The 25,924-nt window shown below is 38.2% G+C and overlaps 1 protein-coding gene across 5 annotated transcripts in view; it reads right to left on the bottom strand.

Annotated features, from left to right (window-relative positions):
• Positions 1-25,924, bottom strand: part of SPIRE1 (spire type actin nucleation factor 1) — a 124,944-nt gene that overhangs the window by 15,146 nt on the left and 83,874 nt on the right. For 4 of the 5 annotated variants that reach the window (XM_085573724.1, XM_085573722.1, XM_021527789.4 and 1 more), the window contains exons 5-10: positions 22,379-22,462; positions 20,725-20,889; positions 14,219-14,305; positions 13,717-13,846; positions 10,097-10,138; positions 3,139-3,302 (exon numbers count right to left, since the gene is read on the bottom strand). In XM_085573724.1, coding sequence (XP_085429850.1) covers positions 3,139-3,302; positions 10,097-10,138; positions 13,717-13,846; positions 14,219-14,305; positions 20,725-20,889; positions 22,379-22,462 — 672 coding nt within the window. The remainder of the gene's footprint in view (positions 1-3,138; positions 3,303-10,096; positions 10,139-13,716; positions 13,847-14,218; positions 14,306-20,724; positions 20,890-22,378; positions 22,463-25,924) is intronic. The other variant, XM_085573723.1, reaches the window with a different exon arrangement.

Raw genomic sequence — 25,924 nt, 5'->3', positions numbered from 1 at the left:
TCTCAAATTCCCATCAGGTGATCTGTCCTTTAGGCTTAGCCCAAGGGTAGGTAGGAAACTGTTCCCACCTACTTGCCACAACATAGTACTCTGCAAGGGGTTTCAAACCAGCTCACATCCCAAAACAGTATATTCACTTTAACATTTCAGTTGTGACCCCACAAAACACTTGTGATGGGAAGCTTGTAAGGAAGCTTGAGCAGCACATTGAGCTACATCAGCTGTTTTACTTGCAGAAACCAGTACAGTTCAGCTACAGAGCTGGCTAAGACACCTCTGCATGGCTGCCTTAAAAGACCAATGGAAAACTTCCATGACAATTGGATGCACTGTCCTTTAGAAGGGGTGCAAGAGTGTTCACAAATCTAGAGTAAAATATTTACATTTTGAGAAAGAGAACTACAAAGGGAACTACTCTGTGGTCCCGCCCCACTCAACTTTTCACTTTCTAGAAGTCAGATTGTTCTGAGTGGATGACAAGTTTACCATTGCCGGAGAAGCTAATGAGCTATGATGAAGAACTAAGTAAATTCTTCTGCTGTTCTAAAGAATGAACTGTTGGAGCCAGCAGCTAAGTATAAAAAATATGAAGTATAAACCAAGACATGGAAAATGGAAGCCAGGAGGAAATTAAATGGGACATAAAATCCTACTTAGACAACAGGTATTCCAGGTTAGTAATTTCAAATTACTACTTCTGTGCACAAACATATGCACTGACAATGCTATTTCTGTCCTACAATTTCTCAAACATAGAGGGCTTTCTTTTGAGAATGAAATCTTGTGTAGGAAGTCCTGATGAACCACTGCATTAATTCCTCCATATCTATACAGTAACCGTTAACTATTATGTTAGACTCTCTGACATTTTATGTTTGAGGTTGAATCAACCCAACATCCAGGACTCTGCACTGCACCAGAGTGCCAATCAGAATTTTACAGTTACTGAGAAAGCCACAGCTTAAAACATCTAAATATATTACAGACACAATTTTTGGCCAGATAGCTGTAGCTTCATTAGGAAGAGACAATTTTTTCATCTGTATTGAAACTGACTATTGGATTGGTACTTCTCTTAGCCATACAAAGCAAAATGGCACTTCCTGTTCCATGCCCCCTGGAATCTGTGATTTTAGTGGTGATGCAGAAAAAGCAAGGAAAGAAAGAAGGAAAAATTTATATAATATTCATCCTTGATAGAAAATGGGCACAGGGCTGTATCAGACCTTGCCTTTCACCTCTGCCTGGCTACACTGAGTATTGGAACACAGCCTGCATTGCAACACTGATGAAAGAACAAAGGGGACGCATGGGGAAGAAAATGGATCTGCATCACAGCTCATTTGGAGGTCCACAGCTCAGCAGCGCAGGTATTCCCAGCCTGTAATTTAGGGCACAAAATAATAATATCACTCCCAGTGAGTAACTCCAAATAGGTTAAGCCCAATTCAAACTGCAGACAAAGAGGTGACCAAGTCATTTACAGGCAAGCAGAACAACACACAGACTCTTCTCTGTGTTACATACAAAGTGAAAGTCAGGGAAGAAATAAAACATTTGGACAGAGCAATCTCCACTCTCTTCAAATGTTCTACATCCTTCACCACCTTGAAAAACACCCAAACTCCCTTCAGTTTATTTTCACTACCTTAGCACTCTTCCTGAGTCCAACCAGTATTCTGCTGAGCATCTTTATCATCTCAGTTGCTTCACCAGCTATTTCTATTAACCCAAACTAGTCCAGCATCTGCTCTCTGTGACAGCTCAATGTGCTTGATTTATTTTCAATTTATCTTTTGCTGTATGTTCCAGAGCTTGTTCCATACCACTTTGCTTGCCTACACAGTATTCCCTAATCAATAGTCATGTTCAGATGTTTTATTTTTCCCTTCTACAAGAAGCATTTCACATTTCCCATTACATAATTTTCTTTTACTCATTTCTGCTCATTTTCCTGTGTGAAATAGCATGATGCTTCAGGATACACAGAGGTACAGGCTGTAAGACCCAACTCTCACTGAGAGATCTTAGTATTCCTGAATCCTGCCCAGCTTCATTCATATTAACAAACCACATATAGCCTCTATTGTAATTTTAAAGACTGATGAGTGATCTCAGAATGCAAATCTCTTCTGCTTTCAGAACAGATGCATCAAATTATGCACCCACACAAGTCACCCACAGGATAACCCCAAAGAAGGCCAACCTTTCACAGATCAGAAAGTATGCAAAGAGATAAATTTCTCCCCACATATATTTCTTCCCAGCCTCCTATCTTTCAGCATAGACGCCTTTGTAACCACCCTGTCAGGAAACCCCTCCTTTCCCATTTACAAAAGAGAAAAAGAGTCAGGGAAGACTGCTTTCCCCAGGCTAAAATTATCCTCTGTGAATAAAGCCTGCCTGCATGTGCTTTCCAGACAGCTTAACTTTCAGAAAGGTCCAAACTCAATTAATAACACTACTGGTCCAGAAGACAAAGCTCATTCTTGAGGATGTAATGTTGGTGCTTCCTGAGGGTCATATATAATGCAGCTTTGAAGCTAAAAAGCTTCCTAAGGTTTTCTCCTTCTAATGCTTTTTAAAATCTTTTAACTCTTCATTTAGAGTGGATGAATCCAAAATTATTTCTCCATCTGACTGGTATTTGCTTGTCCCTATCTGTGATTTGGGGTGTTCATTCCCAATCTTATATAGCAAATTAATGCACTGACATTTGCACCAAACTGCAACTCCTGTGACACAGCTGTTGCTCTTTATTTAACAGCTTTTATGGTGAGGCTAGCCCCACATCTGAGTCTTTTAGCAGCTACTTCATGAGTGGCAGAAGGCTGCTATGTACTTTCCTAAATTCCCAAAAGCATAATTGCTACAAGCACATTGTGGACAGATACTGGGCACTTAGGAAAGTAAGTAAGTGTGGGTTTAAGGCCAAAATTACCATTTAATCTTTCAAAAGAATATTCTCCTTTTTGGGGTCTGCTCTAATATTTGTGAAGTTCTGTGGGCTGACAAAGCAGCCATGGAAAATTCAGATTATAATTTGCACAGTCACTTCTCATCTGATCAGTTCAGCAAACTAAGAAGCAAGACTCAGTTCTGACAAATCGAGAATCAAGTTGTGTCCTGATTTTTTACCTCTGAATCTGAGCTGTCAAGTTCAGCCAGTGTGGGAGCCTTAAGGAGCCTCTTGCGTTGCACTGTCGCTTGTGTGGCCCCATTCTGCTTTCCTTGTGGTGCCGGACCACCGTTCACTACAGAGGCATCCACTAATTTTCTTCCAGCCTCTGGCGTTGGTACATCTACCAAAAGAAACAGAATAATTGGTGTTTGCATCTGAAATGTATTTTGCCCTCTCAAATCTTACTGTTAAAGCAACACTCACAAAAGGAAAAAGAATTATTGTGATAGTTGTATCTGTGCAATTATTTTACTTTTAGTGATTCACTACTCAGACAATTACAGGCAATGGCTTGCAGTACAGAAGCAGTATGAAAGAATGAAAGCAGTGCAAAAAGCAGCATTGCATAATGCTAAAACCCAACCTCACACCAACACCAATCAGCTTTAAAAAAATTGCCTGTGTTAAACCCAAAAATATTCTTCCTTCAACATATAGTCTGTAATTAACTATGTAACAAGGACCAGAAGAATGCACAACCATATCTGGGCAAGTGGGCTTCCAGTGAATCTGAAGACAACACCACACAGAAATTAGGAGGTTTAACATGGAGTAAACCCAGTTTTTCCTGTGAGTACAGAATTGCACTTTAGTCTGCGGGATACAGAGAAGGAATGAAAATTAGGTAAATAATAAGTGTTCATCAAACACATGCACAACTCTTAGGCTTACTTGGCTGTTTGTATTAAGAACAAGTCTGTGAGGTCAGACCTTCATGGAACAGCAGAAACATGAGGCTCCAGCTCTATTTTCATCTACATAACTTTTACAAGGATGTAACTCCATTGAGTAAATTACTCAGGGTTTCTGCCAGTGTGCAATGAAAGTGCATCTTGGATAATGTAAGCTTTGGGTCTGCTGTGCTTAGCCTAGCTTAGCTTTAGACATTAAGATAATGACCTAGCCTTTGATATTTTAGAATGAGCTTAGAGTTTGGTCTGATAAATCAGTTTTATCCCTGTAAAAGTACAAAGTACAGTATTCCAATCTGAAGGAAATTATGTTGGAGGGACAAGGAAGAGAAGCTTTTAATCTCCCATCTGCATGTATGTCTAAGCAGCTGGTCTTTCTACAAATGTGTTTTTCTACTCATGTAATTATAGGACTCCTTCCCCAGCTGTGTAATAACAAGGTACCTCCAGGTATTATAAGGCTAGATGATGAGTAATAATAATGATGAGTAATTATTCCCATTTTTATACATGGTGAAAAGAAGGTCAAGTGACTTGTACCTTAGGTTACTGGGAGGACTATGACAGGGAAATTATATCACCCAGATATTCACAGTGCCAACAATGCAAGTACTCACACATTATTTGGAATTACTTACACAGTTGCCCAGGTATAAACAGACACAGCCACTCCTGCTACAACACCATTTGCATGGATAAAGCCATCCTTGCACCAGGTAAAGCAAAGCTACAGACTACACAAAGCACAGCTACATAGTAGGTCTCTTTAACAACACTCTCACAACAGCACCTATTGAAATAAACTAAGAAAAGGAATAAGTTAAATCAATATATATTTTAAAGAATTATTCAAGTTATTGCTAAATGCTGGAAACTGATCTAAAAATGAGAGGGGGTGCATTATAGTTGCTATATAAATCATATCTTCAGCTGGGAGTGTAAGAAAATGCAATTATTTGGGGTATTAAAATCATGGTGACATTCCAGGCCTATGAATCTGTGTACTACAGTGTTATTACTGCCTTTAGGTCCTTCCTACAAAGAGGTGAAATCAAAGACTTAGACTCTCTAACCCTTACTTCCTATCTTCAAAGGCCTTGCTAATGGCTGTCCTGACTACCACAATGGCTTATAGGTCATGGGTTTTCTTCCTCCTAGATTTCTGTGGGTACAGTATGGGCGTCCCTCACATCAAATGCATTCCTGCTCTAACAGCAGCTCAACACAATTCCAGAAAGGGACAGCAGGAAAACAAAACCCAAACTGCCTCCCCTCCCTGCTGCCAGTCACACTTCTTGAGACCTCATAACTAGCTGCCATGCAGCTGATTGAAGAAGTTCTGGGTTTCCCAAATGAACAAGAAAAACCTTTGATTTGTCTTTGGATGGAACAAGGCAGCTCCTGAGCATCCAAGGAAACAGCCCCAGCACCACCCAGGCAACAGCCAAAGGTGGTGCCCCTTCTTCTCCAAACCTCCTGGGTGGGGATGCCCCTCCCTGATGGTAGGGAGTAAGTACTGCTGAACTCACAGGGAGATAAATGCTGGGAAGGCAAACAGCACTGCCCTCCTGCCAAAAATAAGACACGCAATAAGCCTGGGGAAAGGAAAAAATTCACATCAAATATTGTTTTCTGGTGGTTTTTGTTTGCTTGCTTGCTTTTTTCTTCCCTTGCTTTTTTTTTTAGGCCAAATTTCTTTAGGCCTCGGGAATGGAACTCTCTAGTCCATTTTGAAAGTAATTTATGTAGCCAATTGTGACCTAGGAAGCCTAAACTAGCTGTTATTTAAAGTCAGGCATATATGAATTGTTCATAGATATTGCCGAGTTGCTCATGTGTTGATTCAAATCTTCTTGAATGTCAAAGAAATTTTAGGTGAATCAAGAAGACAATCCAACATAGGACATATTTTCAAGGTTTCTTCAGTAGGAGATGTGATTTATCACCATTCTTTCCTCTAGAGAAAAAAAAAAACCCAGGGAGTTTTTGCAACTTGCAAGCACTAAAGAATAATAATTTAAAAAAGAATAAAATTAGAAAACAGTCCAATCTATAAAATTCATTTGATCAATCAAGTTCAATTTATCATTCTTGTACTTACAGTACTGTGAACTCATGTGAATAAATGGATTATCATAATTTAAGCAAAAGATCATGATATTTGAGTATCAACAAACAGATTACAAGTAAAAAGCCTTGTTCTAAAATTAAAATCAGAATCTGTTAGCAGACATAGACCAAAAAATTATTAGTTTGTTTTAGCTGTTTTAGTGATCTGTTCAGACAACAGAAACATTAGTGGGTGACAAATAATCATACACTGTCTTAAACAAGATAAAATTATTTAGGATAAACAAGTCAGAAGCAATAGGCCAAATCTTATAAATATGAACATGACAGATGAAATCAATGGACAATTCTTAGAAACAAAACCTAGATTTATTTTTTAAAAAAATGGATAGTAGTTTACAATCACTAGCTGCCTAAAACACCTAAAGGTTTTGAAGATGATTTCAATTATATTTAAAAATGCTTGTGTGAGTAATAGCTTGAGGCTAAGAATTTATTAAAGAGTCAGACAAGCTGGGAGAGTGTCATTTCTCTGTGTTTTCAGGCAGCAAGTACAGTGAACAGTACCTGAAAATTGGATGATTGTGTTTGGTTTCTTTTGAGATTTTCTCTAAGCTTTCATTACAACAGGCAAATGAAAGAAGGCAAGGTCTTGATTTGATTACTTGATCATTGTGCTGGGCTTCCCTGACCAGCCTTAGGAAGGGGGAGACAAAAAAAGCCCACTGTAGGATAATATGAAATGTGCCTGTATTTACATGTAAGATTATGTCTCGTGAAACAAGGAATTAATCAGACCACAAATTACATGCAAACCTCAGCAGTCATGTAACCAAATGCTGTCTGCTTCCTAACCAGCTCTCCTCAGCTAAGAGTGATGACAGAAACTTCTATACAGGAAACGTACTCCTTGATATTATAATTTTTACACTGAGTTTAAAAGAAGGCTAAGATGGATTTGCAGAATTATTACATGTTTGCTTTTTGCTGGCTGTTATGTTGATAATATGTTGGGGTATATTACATAATGAGTAAAAGTAACAGTGCTCATTTCAGTGGACTTCAGATGTTGAATTCAAACCTGAGAACTAACAAATCAGTCTTTTGCTGTGTTTGCAACCCATGTATCAGTGTGTTATGTAAACTAAAGAGTTTACAAAGACCTGGTGGAGCTCCTGCCTCCCATTGGTCTGAGACAGACATAATCTAAAAGTCATAATCCCCATGAAATTCGGTGTTAAAGGCTTCAGTTTCCTCTTCTCTCCCTGCACACCTCCCAGCTCCCCCTTCTCACAAAATGTACAAACTGTTTCTGAAGTAATAACTTCGAAGCAGCAATGCACAGAGCTTTGAGGTAAGAACTCACGACTGATCTTTAGAGCTGCATTCAGCACTGCATTGAAATGAAGCTGCTTTTCAGCTATTTTTCTATTAGGAGAAGTGGGTAATGACTGCCCCGGTCCCCAGTTATTATCTGAGTACCTCTCAGGTAACTCAGTACAGGTGGCTACCACTTGCTCCTTCTATTCTACCAGGAGGAAAAATGAGTGTAAAAGGAGACCCCAGGAGCCCCTCCTCTCCTCTTCAGGAGAACAGCAGGCAGATGTGTGGAGCTGGGCAGTGTGACACACCAACTACAATGGCCTGGTGCCAGCAAAAGTCTTCTCAGGATTCTGCATCCTCCCCTTTGCAGGCAGCATGAATAATATAAACCTGCACACGTCCTTTAGCACTTAGCAGGAAACACTTCTCTTTTTCAGCTGGTTTGTGGGGTTTTGTGACAGCAATTCCATCAAGCAGAGTGCAATGAAAGCAGTGAAAAAGCAAGTGTGTGGAAGCAGTGATGAAAGCACAGTACAGCCTCTCTGCCTCTAAAAGAATTAAAAAAGTAAAAGCACGGAAAGCAACAGCATCCAAAATTACTGCTTCTCTGCTTACTATCAATATCCCAACCCATCTAATTCACTTGTACTGCTCATCTGGTGTCTCACATCTACCTAACTGGAATGTTTTAGTCATCCTGAATTTACTTCTAAGGACACTTTATCAGATCACTCAGACACACCATATGATGCTACTTGCTGAGAACCACATGACTTGCAAAAACAAAACATTTGGGAAATGGATAAAGAAACCAGGAAGAGTTCTTCGGTGGTCAGTCAAAAAAACAGCAAATCCAAGTATGGTACAGATTTTTAAAGCTACTTCTTCAAAATAAAATATTATGGTTATGAATTAATGGATTACAAAATATTGTTTGGATTTAAACAAATGAGAACATCACAGAATTCTTAGAAATTAAAGCCAAAAGAAGAAGCAGACAGACACACAGAGAAAGACAGATCTGAACATTTCCCTTTAGCTGGTCACTGGCACATTCAGTCTTATCTTCTTAAAACTAAAACTTTCAGCATATCTGAAAGTAGCAATACTTTTTGAAAATGTAAGTTTGCCTGTTGATGCTTCTATCTGAGGCCCTGGGGACCCTGCAACTTTCAGTGGAGTCAAATATGATGCCATGTACATATGTAATCTGAATCCCAGCAGACAGCTGTAGTAGCTGCACCACACACCACGAGTGTAAGGTTTCACAAAAAGGCTTGAGCTGCATTAACAGCTTGTCACCACCTCTGACAGCAGAGCCTGTTTCTTCCTCCCTTCCACCCCTGCTTATCAGCTGCCCTCCTCAGCCAGCTCTCTGATCATCTGACCAGATAGCAAGCAGGTTTCAATCACTAAAAGTGCAGAACCACCTGGTAAAAAAATATTAAAAGTATTTGTTCCTGGGCTACGGATTTTAACACGGTCCTCTTGTGAATAAATGAGCAGTACTGACACAGAGAAAGGGAGAGAATCACATGCTTAGAGGAGAGCCTGGGGAGGAGAGGGAGCAGTGAGAGTTCCTCCTCCCCTCTCAACAGTGGCAAGCTGTTTTCCTGGCTCTGTCAGAACAGGGAGCCATGTTCACAGATATGTCACTTGTGAACTGTGTCCCCATATTACATAAATGCTGTCTTTTTTAGATTATAGTAATAAAAAAACTTCTATATGGTCTTCCTAGTTCACCATATGCCAGCATTTCAGTCAGATGATGCCTTTCTGTGGGGAAAATAACCAGATGAGGCTAAAGGATGCATGGAAAAAAATGAAGATGTGAACTCTGCTGAAGTCCTAGATGAGATGTTTCTATCTGTAACTCAGAGGAAGAAGGGGAGGTGGTACAAAGAGCTTGGGTTTATTTGGGAACTTTTTTGAGAGTCACCTAGGGGAAATGAGGTAAGAGCTAGCTATCGCCTCTGCCAACAAACCTTTGAGGCTGATGTTGAATATTTCCAACATCAATGATGGAAATTTTGGGCCCGATCATCCTGGAAAGTTAATGTATAATGAGGAAAGAATAAATTACTTTCTGGCTACTAGGCTATCTGACATTGCAGTATCCAAAGGGCAACAGGTTCATACAGCTGCTGCCCTCACGAACTATATTAGATAGTTGATGAAGGGTCACCTTTTGGATCCCCTGTACCAGCTACTACCAGCAAACCTTATTTTTCTAACAAGTAAAGAAGGAAGCTTTAGCCTTGTTGGTGAATGTCTTTGATTTCATACCTCACAATGATTTCACCATAAAGACACTGTAGAACTGACAGTTTCTTTCTATATCAATATACATAGGTATATTACATTTAATCTAGAAAGGTAGATGAGTTCAAAGCTAGTTTTAGCATCCTGGTGAGAAATGAAGCACTGCAAAAGATGATCTAGTCAAAAAATGAGTGCAAAGACACAGAAGTCAGATTTATAAATAAATAAATCAGACTTTAAGGTGATGCTGAACTCTGCAATCATATTAAGAGTCCGGAATAGCTCTGGACCACCTTATTTTGTTTATTTATTTAAGCAGAATTGCAGCACTCTGGTGAATACAGTCTGCATTTCAGGTGAAATGCAGATGTTTCCTGAACCTAGGCACCCTTTTGTGGCAAGGGAAATATAAGTATAAATAACTAATTTATCTGAATTTTTTTATTTTCACTGACCATATCTTGGAAGAATCCCTTCAAGTTTCTTTCTTAGATGGGAATTCAACAAACAGATGGAACAAATTTCACAATAAGCACAACAACCACGTCAGGTGGTGAGCACATTTTACCTGACAAGTCAAAACTGTAAGACATGCTAAGTGGCCGTATTGCTGTAAAAAAAGAAACAAACACAACAAAAAAAAAATAAAATGATTCAGCTCTTAGAAAAGCAGAAGGATAATGAAAACAAAATATTAACTCCATTTGAGACATTTTGGACTCTCTTGCTTAAATCCAAAATGTGTCAGACATACTACTACTTTACTGTAGCAAAGCTCAAAGCCTGAAAACTACAGTAGCATAAACGGGACTTGCAAACAGAGCAATTATATTACTAGTAAATTAAGAGTTTTGGAATTCAATAAATCAAATATTGAGACAAGAGACAAATATCCAAAAAAATATTTAATACTTTAAAATAAAATCACCATGAAAGAGAAACAGGAAAAAGGGGAAAAGAGAGAGAGAGGAGAGAGAAAGAGCTGGAAAAAAATTGAAAGCACAAAGCCACATTTCACACAAGTTTCAGTGACCTGAAATAAAGATATTTCTAATTTTTTTGAAGCATAATCTCCAATGATTATAATTAAACTAATAAAGAGAGACACCCAAGCTAAGCTTGTACAGTAGAGCAATCCTCCTTGAAGAAGATGGAAAAAAATGCCAAACAAAATCTGATTTTTGCTGATTCCTGCTCTTTTTAAAAACCTTAGGTGCACTTAGCCTTTAAAATGCATCCATAATATTTTTCTCTTCTTTCTGAGCCTCTGATGATTTTATTGTTTAGATAAGAAATTGTCCAGATGTTCTTAATTTCTGGAAAGACCTATTCATATTTCAAATAAAACAGTGTATTCAGGGAGTAGAGCCTCAAAATATTCTTCAGCTGAAAACAAAATATCAGTGTGTTAATCCAGATAAGCAGGCAGGGCCCAGTGACAAGGATGTGCAAAAATGCATCAAAATTGAAATCACCTTATGTGTCTTACTTGACAGGTGATCAACCTGCAAGCTGGTAGAAAGGGCCTGTCAGACACACATACCACTGCCCTAAAAGATGTTTATAAAAAGGTTGTACTGGGACAAGTTTTGTTCATGAGAAGACTCTAAAGTGCTGCATTCACTAGGTGGCTGACTCAGAGATAAATTTCAGAGTTGGGGCATTTTTTCTCTATTCATTATCTAGAAATTATCCATAGATAATAGCTACAGGAACAGCATCAAAATTTCTGTCCAAACTTAGCATAAAGGCACATACTTATTAAAGCAGAAGGGTGTTTATCACCTGATGCTGAGACATTGATAAAACCTGCACATGAAACAAAGTTTGTTCCAAGCTCCATTAGCTCCACTTGCTTGAGTCACAAATCCACGCTTTTAATTAAAAGCACATGTACCTCAGGGCTCTGTTTGTCTCCATGGCTTACGCTGATGATTTTATGAGGTCATTTGAAAGCTCATTCCAACTCCTCTACTCAAATCTCTCCCTTTGTAAGCACAGTTCAACTCCACTTCCAAAAAGGTTTAGACTGAGACTGGCCAGGGTAGAGAAGATCTTACTTGCAGTATGTGCTGTGTAGAGAGAGGGACAAAGCCTGTGGCTGCTGGGGAACACATGCCATAGGCACAGCCTTATCACAGAGGAGGAGCTGCAAGAGTACAGCCCCCACTCATCCCAATAGCCACACACAGTTGTGCTCCTGACTGTATAAACTGAGCAAAGAGGAGTAGCTCTGGGACATGTGAAACACACCTGATGCTCCTGAATACGTCATTGTAATGTGTTGGGTTTTTCTCCTTTTTAATAGCAACAAATAGTTCTGTCCAGATGGTGCAAGTGTCCCACATGGTGTTTCTACTTAGATTTATAATCCTTAAGCCTCATTACCTTACATGTTGTTACACTAAATCACATTCAGTGGTCATTTAAACTGTATGGCAGATCTATTTGTGCCATACTGAATACCATTAATGTTACTCTGTTCCCAAACTGCACAAGCACATTCTTTTTTAGAAGGAACTTTAGACATTACAATCATTCCAACTGTGAGAAAGAATGAAACCTCATATGTCGACATAAGGAAAATTATCTTAAAGGCCTTTGGTCTTTTTAGTTCCTCATGCCAACAGCTACTATATACTTGGAAAAAAGCTTGCATGCATCCACTTTTATACTTTCATCAATGTGGCATTTAATCCAGTCTATTCACTAGACTTAAGAGGAATTGCCCCAGTTCCAAAGCACAAAAATTTAATGGATTTAACAAAAAGGGAAGAATAAGTGGAAGACAGGTATCCCTCACTGAAGGCAATGCCTTGAAATCAGTCCAGAAGTCCTGAGCAGTAGTGGTTCAAAATTTAAAATCAGTTTTAGAAACTGTATACTAACTGGGTTTGATGCCATTTATATAATTTACAAATTGTAAAGATTTATTAGATCAGGTTTGCTGCCCCTGAGACAACATGGTAGCTCCCAGACGGACAACATTTAAAAGACTGAAGCTGAATGTCTCGAAGAAAAGTAAGGAGTAATTCCACATTTTGACAAGCATCTTACATTTGGAAAAAAGTCTAGGCCTGTGAAAAATGTTAATTGATACAGCAAACATAAACTGAATCCAAACCAGAAACAGGAAGGCCCAAAAAAACAATATTTGAAGTATTGTTCTTTTACAAATGCATGCAAGCATTCCCCAAACTCCATCAAGCACTTTGAAAACAATGCAATCAAGCAAGACTGATGAAATTGTTATTCTCCAGAAACAACAGGTTGTCACAATCCACTTGAATCTGGACCAGTGCCTTTGGGCACTTGTGGCAAGTACAAATATCTTTCAAAAAGCAGTTACAGAGATGTCACAGTACGTATTTGGATTTTTGTATGTACATACAGTTTTCAGCCACAAGATTCCACATTTGCTCTTTAAAAAATAATCTACTTCTGTTTTTCTGGTACAGATAAATACAGTATACTTAAAGCAATCTAACTCACTATGTAGGCCTGTATTTGTCATGCTTTTGCCATCAGAACCACTGAACTAATGCAAATGGGTGACTGCTACATTGCATAGTATTTGCATTATTTCATAGTGGTTTGCTGAAAATACACTGCAGAAATTAAATGCTTTGCAGTGCAAGTAGGAATTATTTTCCCATGAAAAGACGTTTTCCATACAAACACGTTTTCCATAACTTGGAAAAGGAAGCAAAGATTTAGATTCAAAATAAATGCAACAGATTCAGTAAACAAAATAAAAGCCGATTTTAAATTAAGATAAAGAAGTTGATGATGCTAATAACAGGAAACAAAGAATAAATTCATTAAAAATAGACATGTAAAGAATACTTGCAGATAGTCAAGGTATACTGTAATAGAGACAAGCAATACCTGTTCCATTCTCAGCAAATCTAACATAAACTTTTATATACAACAAGCAAAACAATACCACTCCATTTATCTAATACACTAAAAACTTGAACGGAATCAAGCTGAACCATTCAATTTCATATTTTAAAATATAACTAAGCACAAAGATTGCACAACCCTAGAAAAGCCTGTAAGCCATTTCTTTTTCTGAAGGAGTAATTTTATCTTTGGTGACATCTGAACAGATGTGGCTAAAATTGCTGCTTCCTATGTGGGAAGTTTTCTGTGGATGCTGCAGGTAAAAACTGGCCATGTGCTTACCCAGCCTGCTCCGCCTAATCTCATCAGGGGAGACTGGACGCAACTTCCTCTCTGCCTTGATCTCCTCCAGGATCCTCTCATGGAGGCTGCGGGGCCGTGGCGGGGTAGGTTTCAGTTTCCTTGCCGAGGCCTTGGGATATAGAGATTATCATATTTACATTAAAAAGTGCATCCTTGAAAGTAGATTTCACACTTTTTTTGAGAAAATGTGGAATGCTGTGATATGATTTTACATACACTCAATTTCAAACCTCAGCATAAATTGAAAGAGGGTTTTATGCATCATGGTTTCCTAGAGATAAAGAGCTGCTGGCAATAACAGATGTTAATTGGTATGTGCAACATATTACACACTGTTCTTTTAAGGGATCCTGTTCTATGTACAGAAGACAATGTTTTTGGAAGCCCTAGCAGAAAATATGATGTTTACATATTTGCTGGAACCAAACATGCTTTGAAAAGCCACTGTTGTGTTAGGAATGAAGGCCACTGGATTACATACAGGATTTAATGGAGGTCGCGATCGGATGAAATCCAGGATTATTTCATGGGCACTCTTTTTTAATCGAGGTGGGATGTCACCGTTGACCTGGAAAGGAGAAAGTGAAATATACATTGCTGTGTTTCACATTTGTACTCACGCAGATGAGATCAACTGAAAACTCACAACAACCCTGACAGAGCTGCAGTGTTTTGACACCTGCACCAGACATAAAACCCCACCAGTCCTGAGTGGAGCAACAATTCATATGCAGAGCACAGGCAAAAAAAACAAGGTACTTAGCAGCTTTTCAGTTTTGCTGATGCCTGCAAAATAACTCCAACTGCAGCAGCTTTAAGCAATATTTAGGATTTTGAAGTAATGAAATTGAACATCAAGGCTGCAATTGTGTCTATGGGAGAAGTACATTTCCTCGCTGTAAATCACATATTTCTGTAGCAGAGGGGCTGGGAGAGGAATGTTTGCTTTTTTTGTTTGGTTTTCTCCAGAGACACTTAGACATTTAGATGTAAGACCATATACAAGACATCACAGGGAAGAGTCATCAATTCACTATACATACAGGATTTAAAGAAGGCAATGGAAGTTTCCACATCATATTGTAAGCTGGGAATAAGTGTATGGATTTCCTTAAAAGTAACCACCTGCCAGGTTCAGTCTTGACAGAGCAGAGTGCCCAAGCATGCTATCAGGGACAAGAGATCATCCTGCGTCATATATATCCTTCTGCTACCTCCTCTTATTGCACAGTAGCTGGCTATCAGTCCTGTCCTCCAATTTGACAGAAATTTTCATGACATTATATTGTTTAGACCAAGTATTCCGTATTTCAGACTTCTTTTTTAAGGGTCAGTTGCCTCATTTTATTTTTGTGGGACTATATTCATGCAAGCTCTGTAGCCAGAAAACCTATGTAAAGACACATGTCTGGTTTGCCAAATAACATGCCCTTCTGCTAACTAGAAGCACTGCTGCCATCACAAAAAAGGGTTTGAATGTCCATGAGGTCATCTGAATATAATTCCTAATTGAACTTCATCAATGCCATGCAGCTTCATACAAGCTCTGCTCACCTCAGGCATGCCCTGTGTCCAGACTGAAGATGAGTGACAGCCTCCTTGAGAAGATTGATTCATCCCTTTTCCTCTAAGAAATCAGATGCAGAGTCCCTCCTGAAGAGCATTTAATTGCTTTCCTGAGGACTCTTTCTGGAGATATCCTACCCCAGACATAGTCCAAACTCTATTTGTTCCACCTTCCTAAGTTTCCTTAGAGTGAATTTCATGTTGCTTGGCAAAGAATTCCAAGCTGCTAAACTCTGCAACATGCATCATCTTCTTAAAAATAGTGCAGGAAAATTAAAATGGAAAAGGTTTATACTAAACCATGATTTGACATTTCCTGATGAGGAGAATACTATTTTAAGGGGTGTGATTGATTTCTTCTGTTCAAAGACTGAGCAGTTTTTTGAGGCCAGCATGCCCTGGAAGATGGCTAATGAAATGAGAAGTCTTTCTTCCCTGAGCTAGTGTTCATCAGATGTCAAAGTTGATAGCTGAAGTTGAGAATTATTATCATCAGAACAGCTGTTTTGTAAACTGATAATCTCTGCTGGAGCCTTGGGGAACAGCCCTCTTCGTGACAATACTCAATAAATAATACATGGCTCTGAGCCTTTCACCTCAGGGCACTCTAGGCCCTGACTTAATGCCACCAGGGTATAATTAGTATCAGTATTACCATCTGATTGGAAAAAAGAGAAATGCAGGATTTGCTTAAGTGATTTTCCACAGGATACATGGGGAGCTGGTGGCCAAGCAAGTGGATGTTTTGCAGCCAACAAGCCAAGAGCAGGAGTATCAATGGCAGAACCCAACTTTTTGTACCTGGTGCCCAAACAAGATACTGACATGAAAGATACTGCAGGGAAACTTTTATCCTCTCTGTTCAGACTAGATTTAGTTATTTATCTATTTACTTAAAGTAACTCTCTCTGTAGTGAGCAACTTCAAATGCATCCTTTATTTTTACTTAGTTAAAATTCATAGCTCTTGATTAAAGTCTCAGTCAGAGACATTGGACAGATGCAGCCATGATACCCACTCTGCAGGGGAAGGAAAACAAGGAAAAAGTTTGGTTTTTTTTTCCTCTCCACATAACAGGCTGGCCCCAACTACAAACCAGTATTTGAATAAATACCTCAAAACATGGTAAAACTACCCTAAATCTTCATGTGTGTAAAACAGCTTTTGTACAGCAGTGTGCATTAAAACAGACAGTGTGAAGGAAGCTTAACCAATTATTATAAAAGTCAAACATAAATGTAGAGATTTAAACAGCTAATGAGCAGAAAAATAAGCATGTCATCATCTACCAACAACCATCATATTTTAATATATAAATAGGGATTTGCAATTTAAAAAATAATGGCAAATGGTACTTAGTTACCTTTGGCTGAAGCTTTAAAAATGGTGATCCCAAACAAGAAGTACATTGGTGATAACTTTCACAAAAAATAACATCACTTATCATTGACTCTCAAATATCATAGCCATTTATTTGTTCAGCTATAAAAGGTGTCAGTAATAAGAAGGAGAGTGCTATATTTAAATAATAGTCAATGGGAAACTGATATGGTTTTCTACTGTCTAGAAATTTTCATTTAAAAGGAAATTGCATGGACACTGAAACAGAGAGAGGGGGACACACTACATCATTTCCAGAACAGCCCATGATGAAATTCAGTAGTGAATTAAATTATTATAAATAGATACCTATTTACCATCTTGCATTATGCAGTATAGTGCTTAATGGGTATTTAAGTTAACACAGTTGTTACACAATATTTTGATACCCCACAGCAAGCTCAAGCAGCAATATCCAAGATTGAAGTGCTCTGGTATTTCCCATCATGAGGCACTGTACTCACACTGCTGCTCCTGCACGTCTATTGCAGAAACAAGGTTAGGATACCATATGGTAATCACAGAGTCCCTCCTCTGAATACCCCTAAAGCATGATTAGGCACTGTAAAGCTCCCTGCTCTACCTAGGATGACTCCTACACTTCTGTAGAAACATTGTGATAAAGGTGTAAAATGAAAAGCACACTTCCCCTGCTGAAAGAACTCACCACAACCAAGTCAGACTTGTGTGTAAGGGGGTAACAAACTCTACAATGTCCAGCTGGATAAAGTGGTCAAAGTCCTTTGCACAGCAAAACTCAAATTCTCTGTCCTCCTTGAAGCTTATGAAAATACTGTCTGTGCACAGCTGTTACTGCAAGTAACCTAAGTACTCTAAGATGATAAATACTGCAAAGAAATAAATTAAAAAAAAACAAACAACCAAACCAAACCAAAACAAAACAAAAAAATCCATGCTACAGGATTCTCAGCTTAGACATTCAAATTACTGGATATTTTTGATAATAATGACTTCAACCTGTATGTTTAAATACCCCTTCTGCAACATGGCCGAGCCAATACCACTGCATGACAGATACTTGTGAAGAACTCGAATATGATGACAAGAGTGCTGTTACTACAGAGAGTGTAACTGTTATGGAACATAATGCTGAGTTTGGATAGGGCATAAAAGTACCTGTCAGGCATGTATTGAGTAGGTAGCACAAGAGATATCAGTTACTGTTCAATAAGCACTGCTCAAGAAATACAGTGAATGGTGCATATCTTGGAGGGAAGTGGAGATGGGCAGAAAGCAGAGCTAATTGTGAAGGACTCTGAAATTAAAAACTGCAGCTCAACACATACAAATAAGAAAGAAAAATTAAACCTAAAAGAGTAATTTAATTCTTACATTTCTTCACTTCCAAATCTTGACTCTACCAATGACCACAGCTTTTAGCTTTTGTGGGTGTGGGTGCTCCATAGGGGAGGAAAGCTATTAAATCTCTCTAAGGTATATACCTAAAGCTTATAAGATTCCAGAATGAAACCTATCTTGCTCCCACAACAATTGCAGCAATGAAGACTCTTGTCTCAGGATAGAGAGATGACAAATCTGAAATTATTTTAAGATGTACTGAAATAGAAATGCCTACGTCACTGAAACAAATGAAACCAGTTATTTACCAAAAGCCCAGAATTTGACATTTTACATCTTCAAAACATTTTGAATATTTGCACTATAACAATGGATGAGAACAGGAAGCTCCAGTTACTGCTGTCTGTTAGCACAACAGTCTGAAACACTAAAATATGGCCTAACAGGAACATCTATTCCTTCCTTAATTTCTATGCAAAACACTGAGCAGTCAGCAACAGATCAAGCTACTCTTTTAAACATAGCATCACATTAGTAAAAAGAACAGTAAAGATTTCATGTTGCATTTCATTTATTTAAAGAAATTACTTATTACCATGGAAATTTACTTAACCTCTTGGTATTATTAATAGGATACATGTCCTCACAAGCTACCAAGTCTAAAACTACCACCCATAAATTTAAAGCAAAAATTACTTTAAATACAAATTTTGCTGAACATCCATTTTGAGTGATAGAAAGAAACATAATCCATTTTTCCTAGGCTGCCTTAAAATTCAGATTTGGGATCCTTTTCTCCTCTTCTCAAGAACCACAAGGGTTTCCACTGATGGGAATCCATACAATGAGCTTCAACCTGTGATAGCCTGTTAGAAGATACATCTATGCAATCTAACTAAACTTGTAATTCTGTGTGAATCCTTCAGGTTCCACACATTCCATGTCAAGCTGCATTCTTGTTGTTGAACATGCTTTGCACAATCTTCAAGCAGACCCTGCAGCAGAATCCAAGTTACTGAGTTTAAGGTTTCCAGTAAGAAAGAAGTGATTTTTCTAACACAGTGTCATCGGCAGTTGTCAGACTAAGCCAGCAATTGCATCACAGACAGCCCTACAGGTACTGTACCTGCAGCTGATTGCAATCATATTTACTCCCAGAGTTCACTTTGGACAATCTATCTAGAAGACAAGATAGCAGGCCAAAAATAGATGCTTCTAGGGATTTTGTAGAGAGTTAGAGTCTGGATAAGCAGAGCAGCAGCTGTGCCCCCAAGATGTACCACATAATGAAGGAAATCTCTTCTGAAGAGGCAGGAGCTTCCTTAGTAGCAGCTGAATTAAAAGCTAGTCTGACAAAAGCAAAATTAGATGACCCAGGGGTTGCCATTCAAACAAAACTACTGTTCTGATTGCATACAGTAATTGAGGTCCTGAGGGGACTGGTCCTCTTTTGCAGAGGGTAGTAGGAACACTTAGCACAGTTCTCTGAATTGTTAGGGAACGAGAGATAACATCATTACCCTATTGGTTTAACATTTAAGCAACATCTGCAGCAGAAAATAAATACAGTTGGATAGTCTAAATCCAGATCTCAATTAGGAAAGTATTTTCAGCTCAAACATAAAAAGCATTTATACCACACACTTTCTGCTTCTCTTAACTGTCTCCCTCACCCCCCATCTTCCCCTCTAATTTTTTTTTTTTTTTTTTGTGGAATCACAGCTCTCTCACTGTGTGAAGATTTTTCAGGAAAGTAAATACATCTGAATACTGAATATTCTAAGACAATGCTTCCATTGTAACTAATGACAAGTGAAGATAAGTAAGTGTAAGGTATAAATATTGATGTTGACCAAATACATGCCTCTGACAAAGGGATTTACAATGTCCTACTAGGGATAAGATACCCTTTAGATCAGTTGCTAGAAGATCAGGAAGAAGGTCTTAATACTGAAAAAAAAATATAACCCAAAAGTATGGAAAGAACGGGGAGACACCAGTAAATGTGTTCTGATCAAAGTCGTGCCTCAAGTCAATTTTACAAGCACATCTATGAGGATCTAGGGGGAGGAGACCCATGAACATTCTCTAGCTTGCTGTGGCATATTGTCTTGATTTGAAAGCAACAAGAAAATATGCTGAAAATAACTTCTACAAATGGAAGATTTATTTTTTTTTTTATGCAGACTACTCCTTGAAAATTCACAACAGATCATGGTAGTGTAAGTTTTCTAACAATGTGATACAGGCAGTTTTCAACCACTGTAGGTTTTCCTTTCCCATCACAGTATCATTCATGGTAGCACTTTATATTCTGGAACTCCAAAAACTATGTTGCAGCTCAAGATAAATGTACTGCTAATAAGAAAAGTCTAAAACAATTTCTTATTGGAAAGCATGACATGACTTCTGAGATGACTCTTAAAGTTATCACAAACCCACCACAAGTGATTTGTTCAAGCTTATGATAGGCAGGCATGTCTTTCAGAATTTGAAATGCCTGCCACATGGAAAACAAAGTACACTACATATGTTGGTTTCATGTTCTCTCCCTCAATGCACTGCACAAATTTATGATGCCAGATAAGCCCCATGAACATTAGTTCGTAAACGAAATAATAATTTCAAGATTCTCAGAAGAAAAAAGAAGACAAAAAAGAAGACAAAAAAAGGAAAATAACATTTCAGGTTTGAAAAACTCCAGTGATTCTCTTGACTTACCATGACCTTCCTTAAGGTATAGCGCTTGGATCTGATATCATCCATCAGCATCTCATAGGGTGTGAGCTGATATTCTATGGGCAGTGGGTTGTACTGACGCTCTTGAACTTTCTTAAGTTTTACACCATTCCGTAAATCTCTCATCACTTGCACCCAAAAACGGGCCTGAAGACAGAAGAGATATAAATTTTACTTCATGCCTTACCCTTGAATATCACCTCACATTAAACCAAAGTTTTCTTCCAGGACACCACCAAATATTTACAGCTGCACTATTTTTTTTTAAACACATCAACCAAATCCCATTTTATTTTATATAAGCTTATTTTTAACACTTGTGAACATAACAAAACTTTGTTGCAACTCAGCAGGACTGCTGGGTCTCACCTCAAGTATGGAAAGAGGATCTGAAATTCTTGTATCTAAATTCCCACTTCAAGTATACTGCAAGCACAAAATCAAAGTTTTTAGACTCATAGCTAATACTATGTGAATAAAAACAGTGATCGAATCTAAAACTTCATTACCCAGGACTCTCCTGTATAATTTCCTCAATAGTTGTTCTTCAAATATAAATTTTGGAATGGACTCCCAAGTCTTAAGATATTGCAATAGGAAAACTCAACTTCTTTTGCTCTGCCTGTAAGAACACTGCACACTAACACCTCTCTGTCATTTTCTGTGAAGCAGAATGGCTGGAGAGAAGAAAGAACAGGTGGTGGATTGAATATTGGAAGTTAAAATCAAGTACTTTTTAAGAACCTCATAATATTCCTCTATGAACTGGCAAGAACCATATCTAGAAAATAAAGTTACTTCCTGCTTAAGTTATCCTGCCGCCTTCTTCTTTCATCACTGGAGAAATTCAGCTGGTGGCTCTGTCTACTGCCCAACTGCCCCTCTGAAAGGCAGTCAGCATGGTACCTGTCTAAATGTCCAGTCTTCAAACTGCAAAAGCTTCTCCATGAAAACAGCCTCAGGAAAAATATATTGTTTGGATACTTCTACTGTTTTATCTGTCTGCCAAGGGAAGTTAAGCCTTCATTTAGTTCTAACTTGTAGTGGGTTACTATTAATACATATACTTAAAAAAACAGAGACTGATTTGAACACAGTATCATAGAATAGTTTGGGTAGAAAATACCTTAAAGCTCATCTACTTCCAAGCCCCCTGCACTGGGCAGGGACACCTTTCACTAGGTTGCTGAAACCTGTTCCTGTGCCTCACCACCCCCATTGTAAGGAATTTTTCCTAATATCTAATCTAAACCTCTTTCAGTTTAAAGCTATTCCATCTTGTCCTGTCACTAAATGTCCTTATAAAAAGTCCCTCTCCAGCTCTCTTGCAGGTTTCCTTTAGGTACTGGAAGGCTGCTCTAAGGTCTCCCTGGAGCCTTCTCTTCTCTGGGCCAAACAATCCCAGCTCTCTCAGCCTGTTTCCATAGGAGAGGTGCTTCAGCCCTCTGAGCATTTTTGGCCTCCTCTGGACTCAGTCCAACGGGTCCACATCCTTTCTATGTTGGGAGCTGCAGAGATGGACACTGCTTCAGGAGGGGTCTCATGAGGGCAGAGGTACTATTGCCTTAGTTAAGCTGTATAAAGAAAAATAAACTACCAGTAGCGATGCTGAATCACTATTCCATTCTCGTCTTACCCAGTCAGCATTTTTCAGTTCATCAAGATCCGTGCTGGATTCATCACTTGCCTCTTTGTCCATTTCCTGAATCTTCTTCAGGTTCTGCCAACGAAAAGGAAATGAGTGAATAAATGAACAGTAACATTAACTCTCATGTAAAATTGAAGCTTAATTTTTAATCTCTTGTAATGTTTGGGTATTCTATTGCTTATTTTAAGCCTTGAATAGCAATACTGTAAAAGTAACTTGAAACACTATTTGAATATATTTCTCCTCCTTGGAAAGTTAACCTTAAAACGTTGGGAACAAATGTTACATTTTGAGTATGAAAGTACTTCAGATAATAACATGCTGAAGGAAAAACTACACATTAAAATGTTTATATCCCAAAATTTTTATATGCACAGACAAAAAAAAAACCTTAGCCACCTATCAGGTCTGTTAAGCTACAACACAGAAAATATTACCAATATTATCATTCATACCAAAATTAATACTTGTTGAATTCAGGGCAGCTCATTTTTGCTGAAGGAGAAATAAACTATGAGAAACATTGAATAGTGACAGAATTGCATATGTATACTATAATTAATTAGTCTGTATAACATGGGTATAGATTCTAAAATATCCATAATAAAATCATGTGAGGAAGAGAAACAGATCTTTCAAAGATGAAAACTGCTACTTATTAACAAGATCAGATCACGCAAATATGGAAAAGATTGAATGCAAAGGGGCAAAATAAAGTTTTCATGCCAACAAGAATATGAAAGACAACTAAAAATTACAGTAGACCAAATAACAGGCAAGCTTTAACACAGAAGGCTGTGGCTTTACACAAATTTCCTCATACACATCAACACCTGTATAAAGAAGGCTTTTTTTTTGTTTTCTTCTGTATTGAAATGTTTTGGAACCAGCAGTACAAGCCATTTCTCAGTAACCCACTTTGTTTTCTAAAAAATCTTTAACATTGTTTAATTTGATCTATTTTCTAAGTACTCAATAATATATCAGAAATGGATATTTAAGTCCTCTGATAGCATTTTTTTTTTATTTTTATGAGACATAAGCAACAGGTCAGAGATCTGACAGATGTATCTACTAAAGTATTTATATCTTTAAATACACTTAAACTCATTTAATGGAATTGAACAATCATACACTTAAGCTCTTTTAATGGAATTGAACAATCAATCTGAATTCAGCTTCTGAGCTTTCCAGAAAAAATAAAAATAAGCATACTTTTAAAAACTTTTTTTTTCTTTTTTTTTTTTTTGTGGAGGTAGTTCCTGAACTGCCAGCATTTCAGTGTAAGAAATGGAAGCACTGGAAGAGTGCTTAAATTGCACATCCAACAGTGCAAGCATTTACCAAACCTGGCTGCAGAGCTAGGACATGTGAGTCAGCTACCACAGAGGTTTTGGAAAGACACCAGATGGGATCTTCATTGTCTTATTTATGTAAGTAACACAATAGCTTTAGTATCAAAGAAGAAATACTACCATTGCCCTATCAAAATAAAATACATAATTTACAAGGAGACTCCAAAAAAGCATAAATCACCCACACTAACAAAAGCAGATACATCATGGGACAATGTGGGAACATTTTGGCATGACTTGCAGCATCACAACAGGATACCCAACTGGGAAAAAATGTCTTTATGGAAATTTATGCTGGTCCTGGCACTGTGGTCAGTCTGACACTTATAGGCAATTGCCCTTTCCAAGGGAAAAACAGAAACATGGAAAGATTTGGTTACATAAAGGTCTTGTTTATGTGTATTCTTCTATCCAGGGTTCTTCTTTTCTGAATCATACAGCTGGAGTAATAATTTCCAATGCAGTACCTATGAACTGTAAATTGCTTTCTTTCTTGCAAACTGCTAACATCTACTGGTAAACTGTGAAAAAAACCAAAAACACCTGATATTTTTTCCTTTATCTCTTTGTAATCAAAAGGATAACTTCAGTAAATGAGCTCACAACTCAGATCTGCACCTCCTTCCCATACTGTTTAGCAGGAAGCTAAACTTTATTTTTTTTTTTTAAATTAATGTGTTCCAGCTGCTTAAACTATGCTTCAGCTATTCAACAAGACTGGTGACAATCACCCATCTCAGCAACCGTGTTCCCTACCATACAGTTTATGGGGCTGGTTTATGCCCAAAGGCTGGCATTTTTGACTGACATAAATATTTCATGAAGCTAAAAGAGATTACAACCTGTTTTTCTTAACAGCAAAAAATAAGAAGGGGGAAAAAACCCACCCCAAGCAGCTGAAAGATCTTCCAAATAAGGCAACCATCTAATTAGTTTCTCTGGAACATAGCTAGAGGGGCAGTTCCTACCCAAGAAAGCACAGGTGAGATGCTGGCTGCAATGCACCAGAGAGCTACATGAGCAAGACTTGCCAGCCAAGAGATGAAGTGTCTCCAAGTGCAGTTTATGATACAAATGAGCTGGTACAAGCACAGACTACTGCCAAAGCTGGGCTTCTTTTACTCCCCATCCCTGTGCTCAGTGCTTGGATGCAGCCCTGGAACCACAGACACCCACTTTGTAGGGATAGTTCATTCCCTTCCGTGGCACCTGGCTCTGGCACTTACATACAGCTCACCATGCAAGCAGTGGAGAAGAGTAGAAGATAAAGGAATTTCCATCATTATAGAACTAGCAAAACTTTGGGAGAAACCAGCAAGCACTCTATGCTTGCAGGAAGTGTTTAGGAAGACTTCTTTAGCTCTTCTACACTGTCAGGTGCTGCTTGGGAAGGAGTAAATTCACTGTAACAAATGATTATATTTAAACTATATTTAGACTAAATGGAACATTAGGGTTTCCCTCCAGCATGCTCAGCCAGCATCAGTGGGTTTCTGCCTCTGTTTCAACCATAAATAATAGAAACCAACACATTTAAAATATAATAGACCCTTTGTCAGAATTCATCTGTGTTCCAAAACCTGCAAGTAACCTCAGCTGCTGCTGCTGTAGCCACTTGCACTTAACCCTGGGACAATGGCTTAAGAAAATCTATTTCAGTACAATAAATACATGGCCTAAATGGATTTCCATTCCAGAAAGCAGAAACATCTTAAAAGGGTTTTTCTATATGATCCCAGAACCTCAGACCCAATTCACCTATTACAGCCTGGGCATTCATTCAGGCAATAAAGGTTGGATGTGTAGGAAATTACTGTTTCAAGAGCTTTCACCTTTTTAAAAAACCTTTACAGCATTTCACCATTTTTTCAGAAGACTGCATTTTGTGGCAAAAGTTAGTAATAAAAATATCAAATGTCTTCAAACCTCTTGCTGTGCTATTAAAAGCAGGCAGATGAATTGCTGCTGCTATGTGGCCCACATTTGAGATATGCTCTTCTGTGCTCAGTGACAGATGGGAATTTATATAAGACTCTTGTCAGCACAGTGTCAAAGACTTCCTACCATAAAATGCTTTCTAAAAACATGACACTTTAATTTATTGTGGTTTTCTAGGGAATCCAGACCTGGACTTTGACTTTCACCAACTGCAGAGCACAGTCTACTGCAGTTGCCAGTT

Source organism: Lonchura striata, chromosome 2 (genome assembly GCF_050655825.1).
Source record: "Lonchura striata isolate lonStrDom1 chromosome 2, ASM5065582v1, whole genome shotgun sequence".
NCBI classification, from domain to species: domain Eukaryota; kingdom Metazoa; phylum Chordata; class Aves; order Passeriformes; family Estrildidae; genus Lonchura; species Lonchura striata.
Note: the sequence above shows the minus strand (reverse complement) of the source record. Positions and strands in the feature narration are given on the sequence as shown.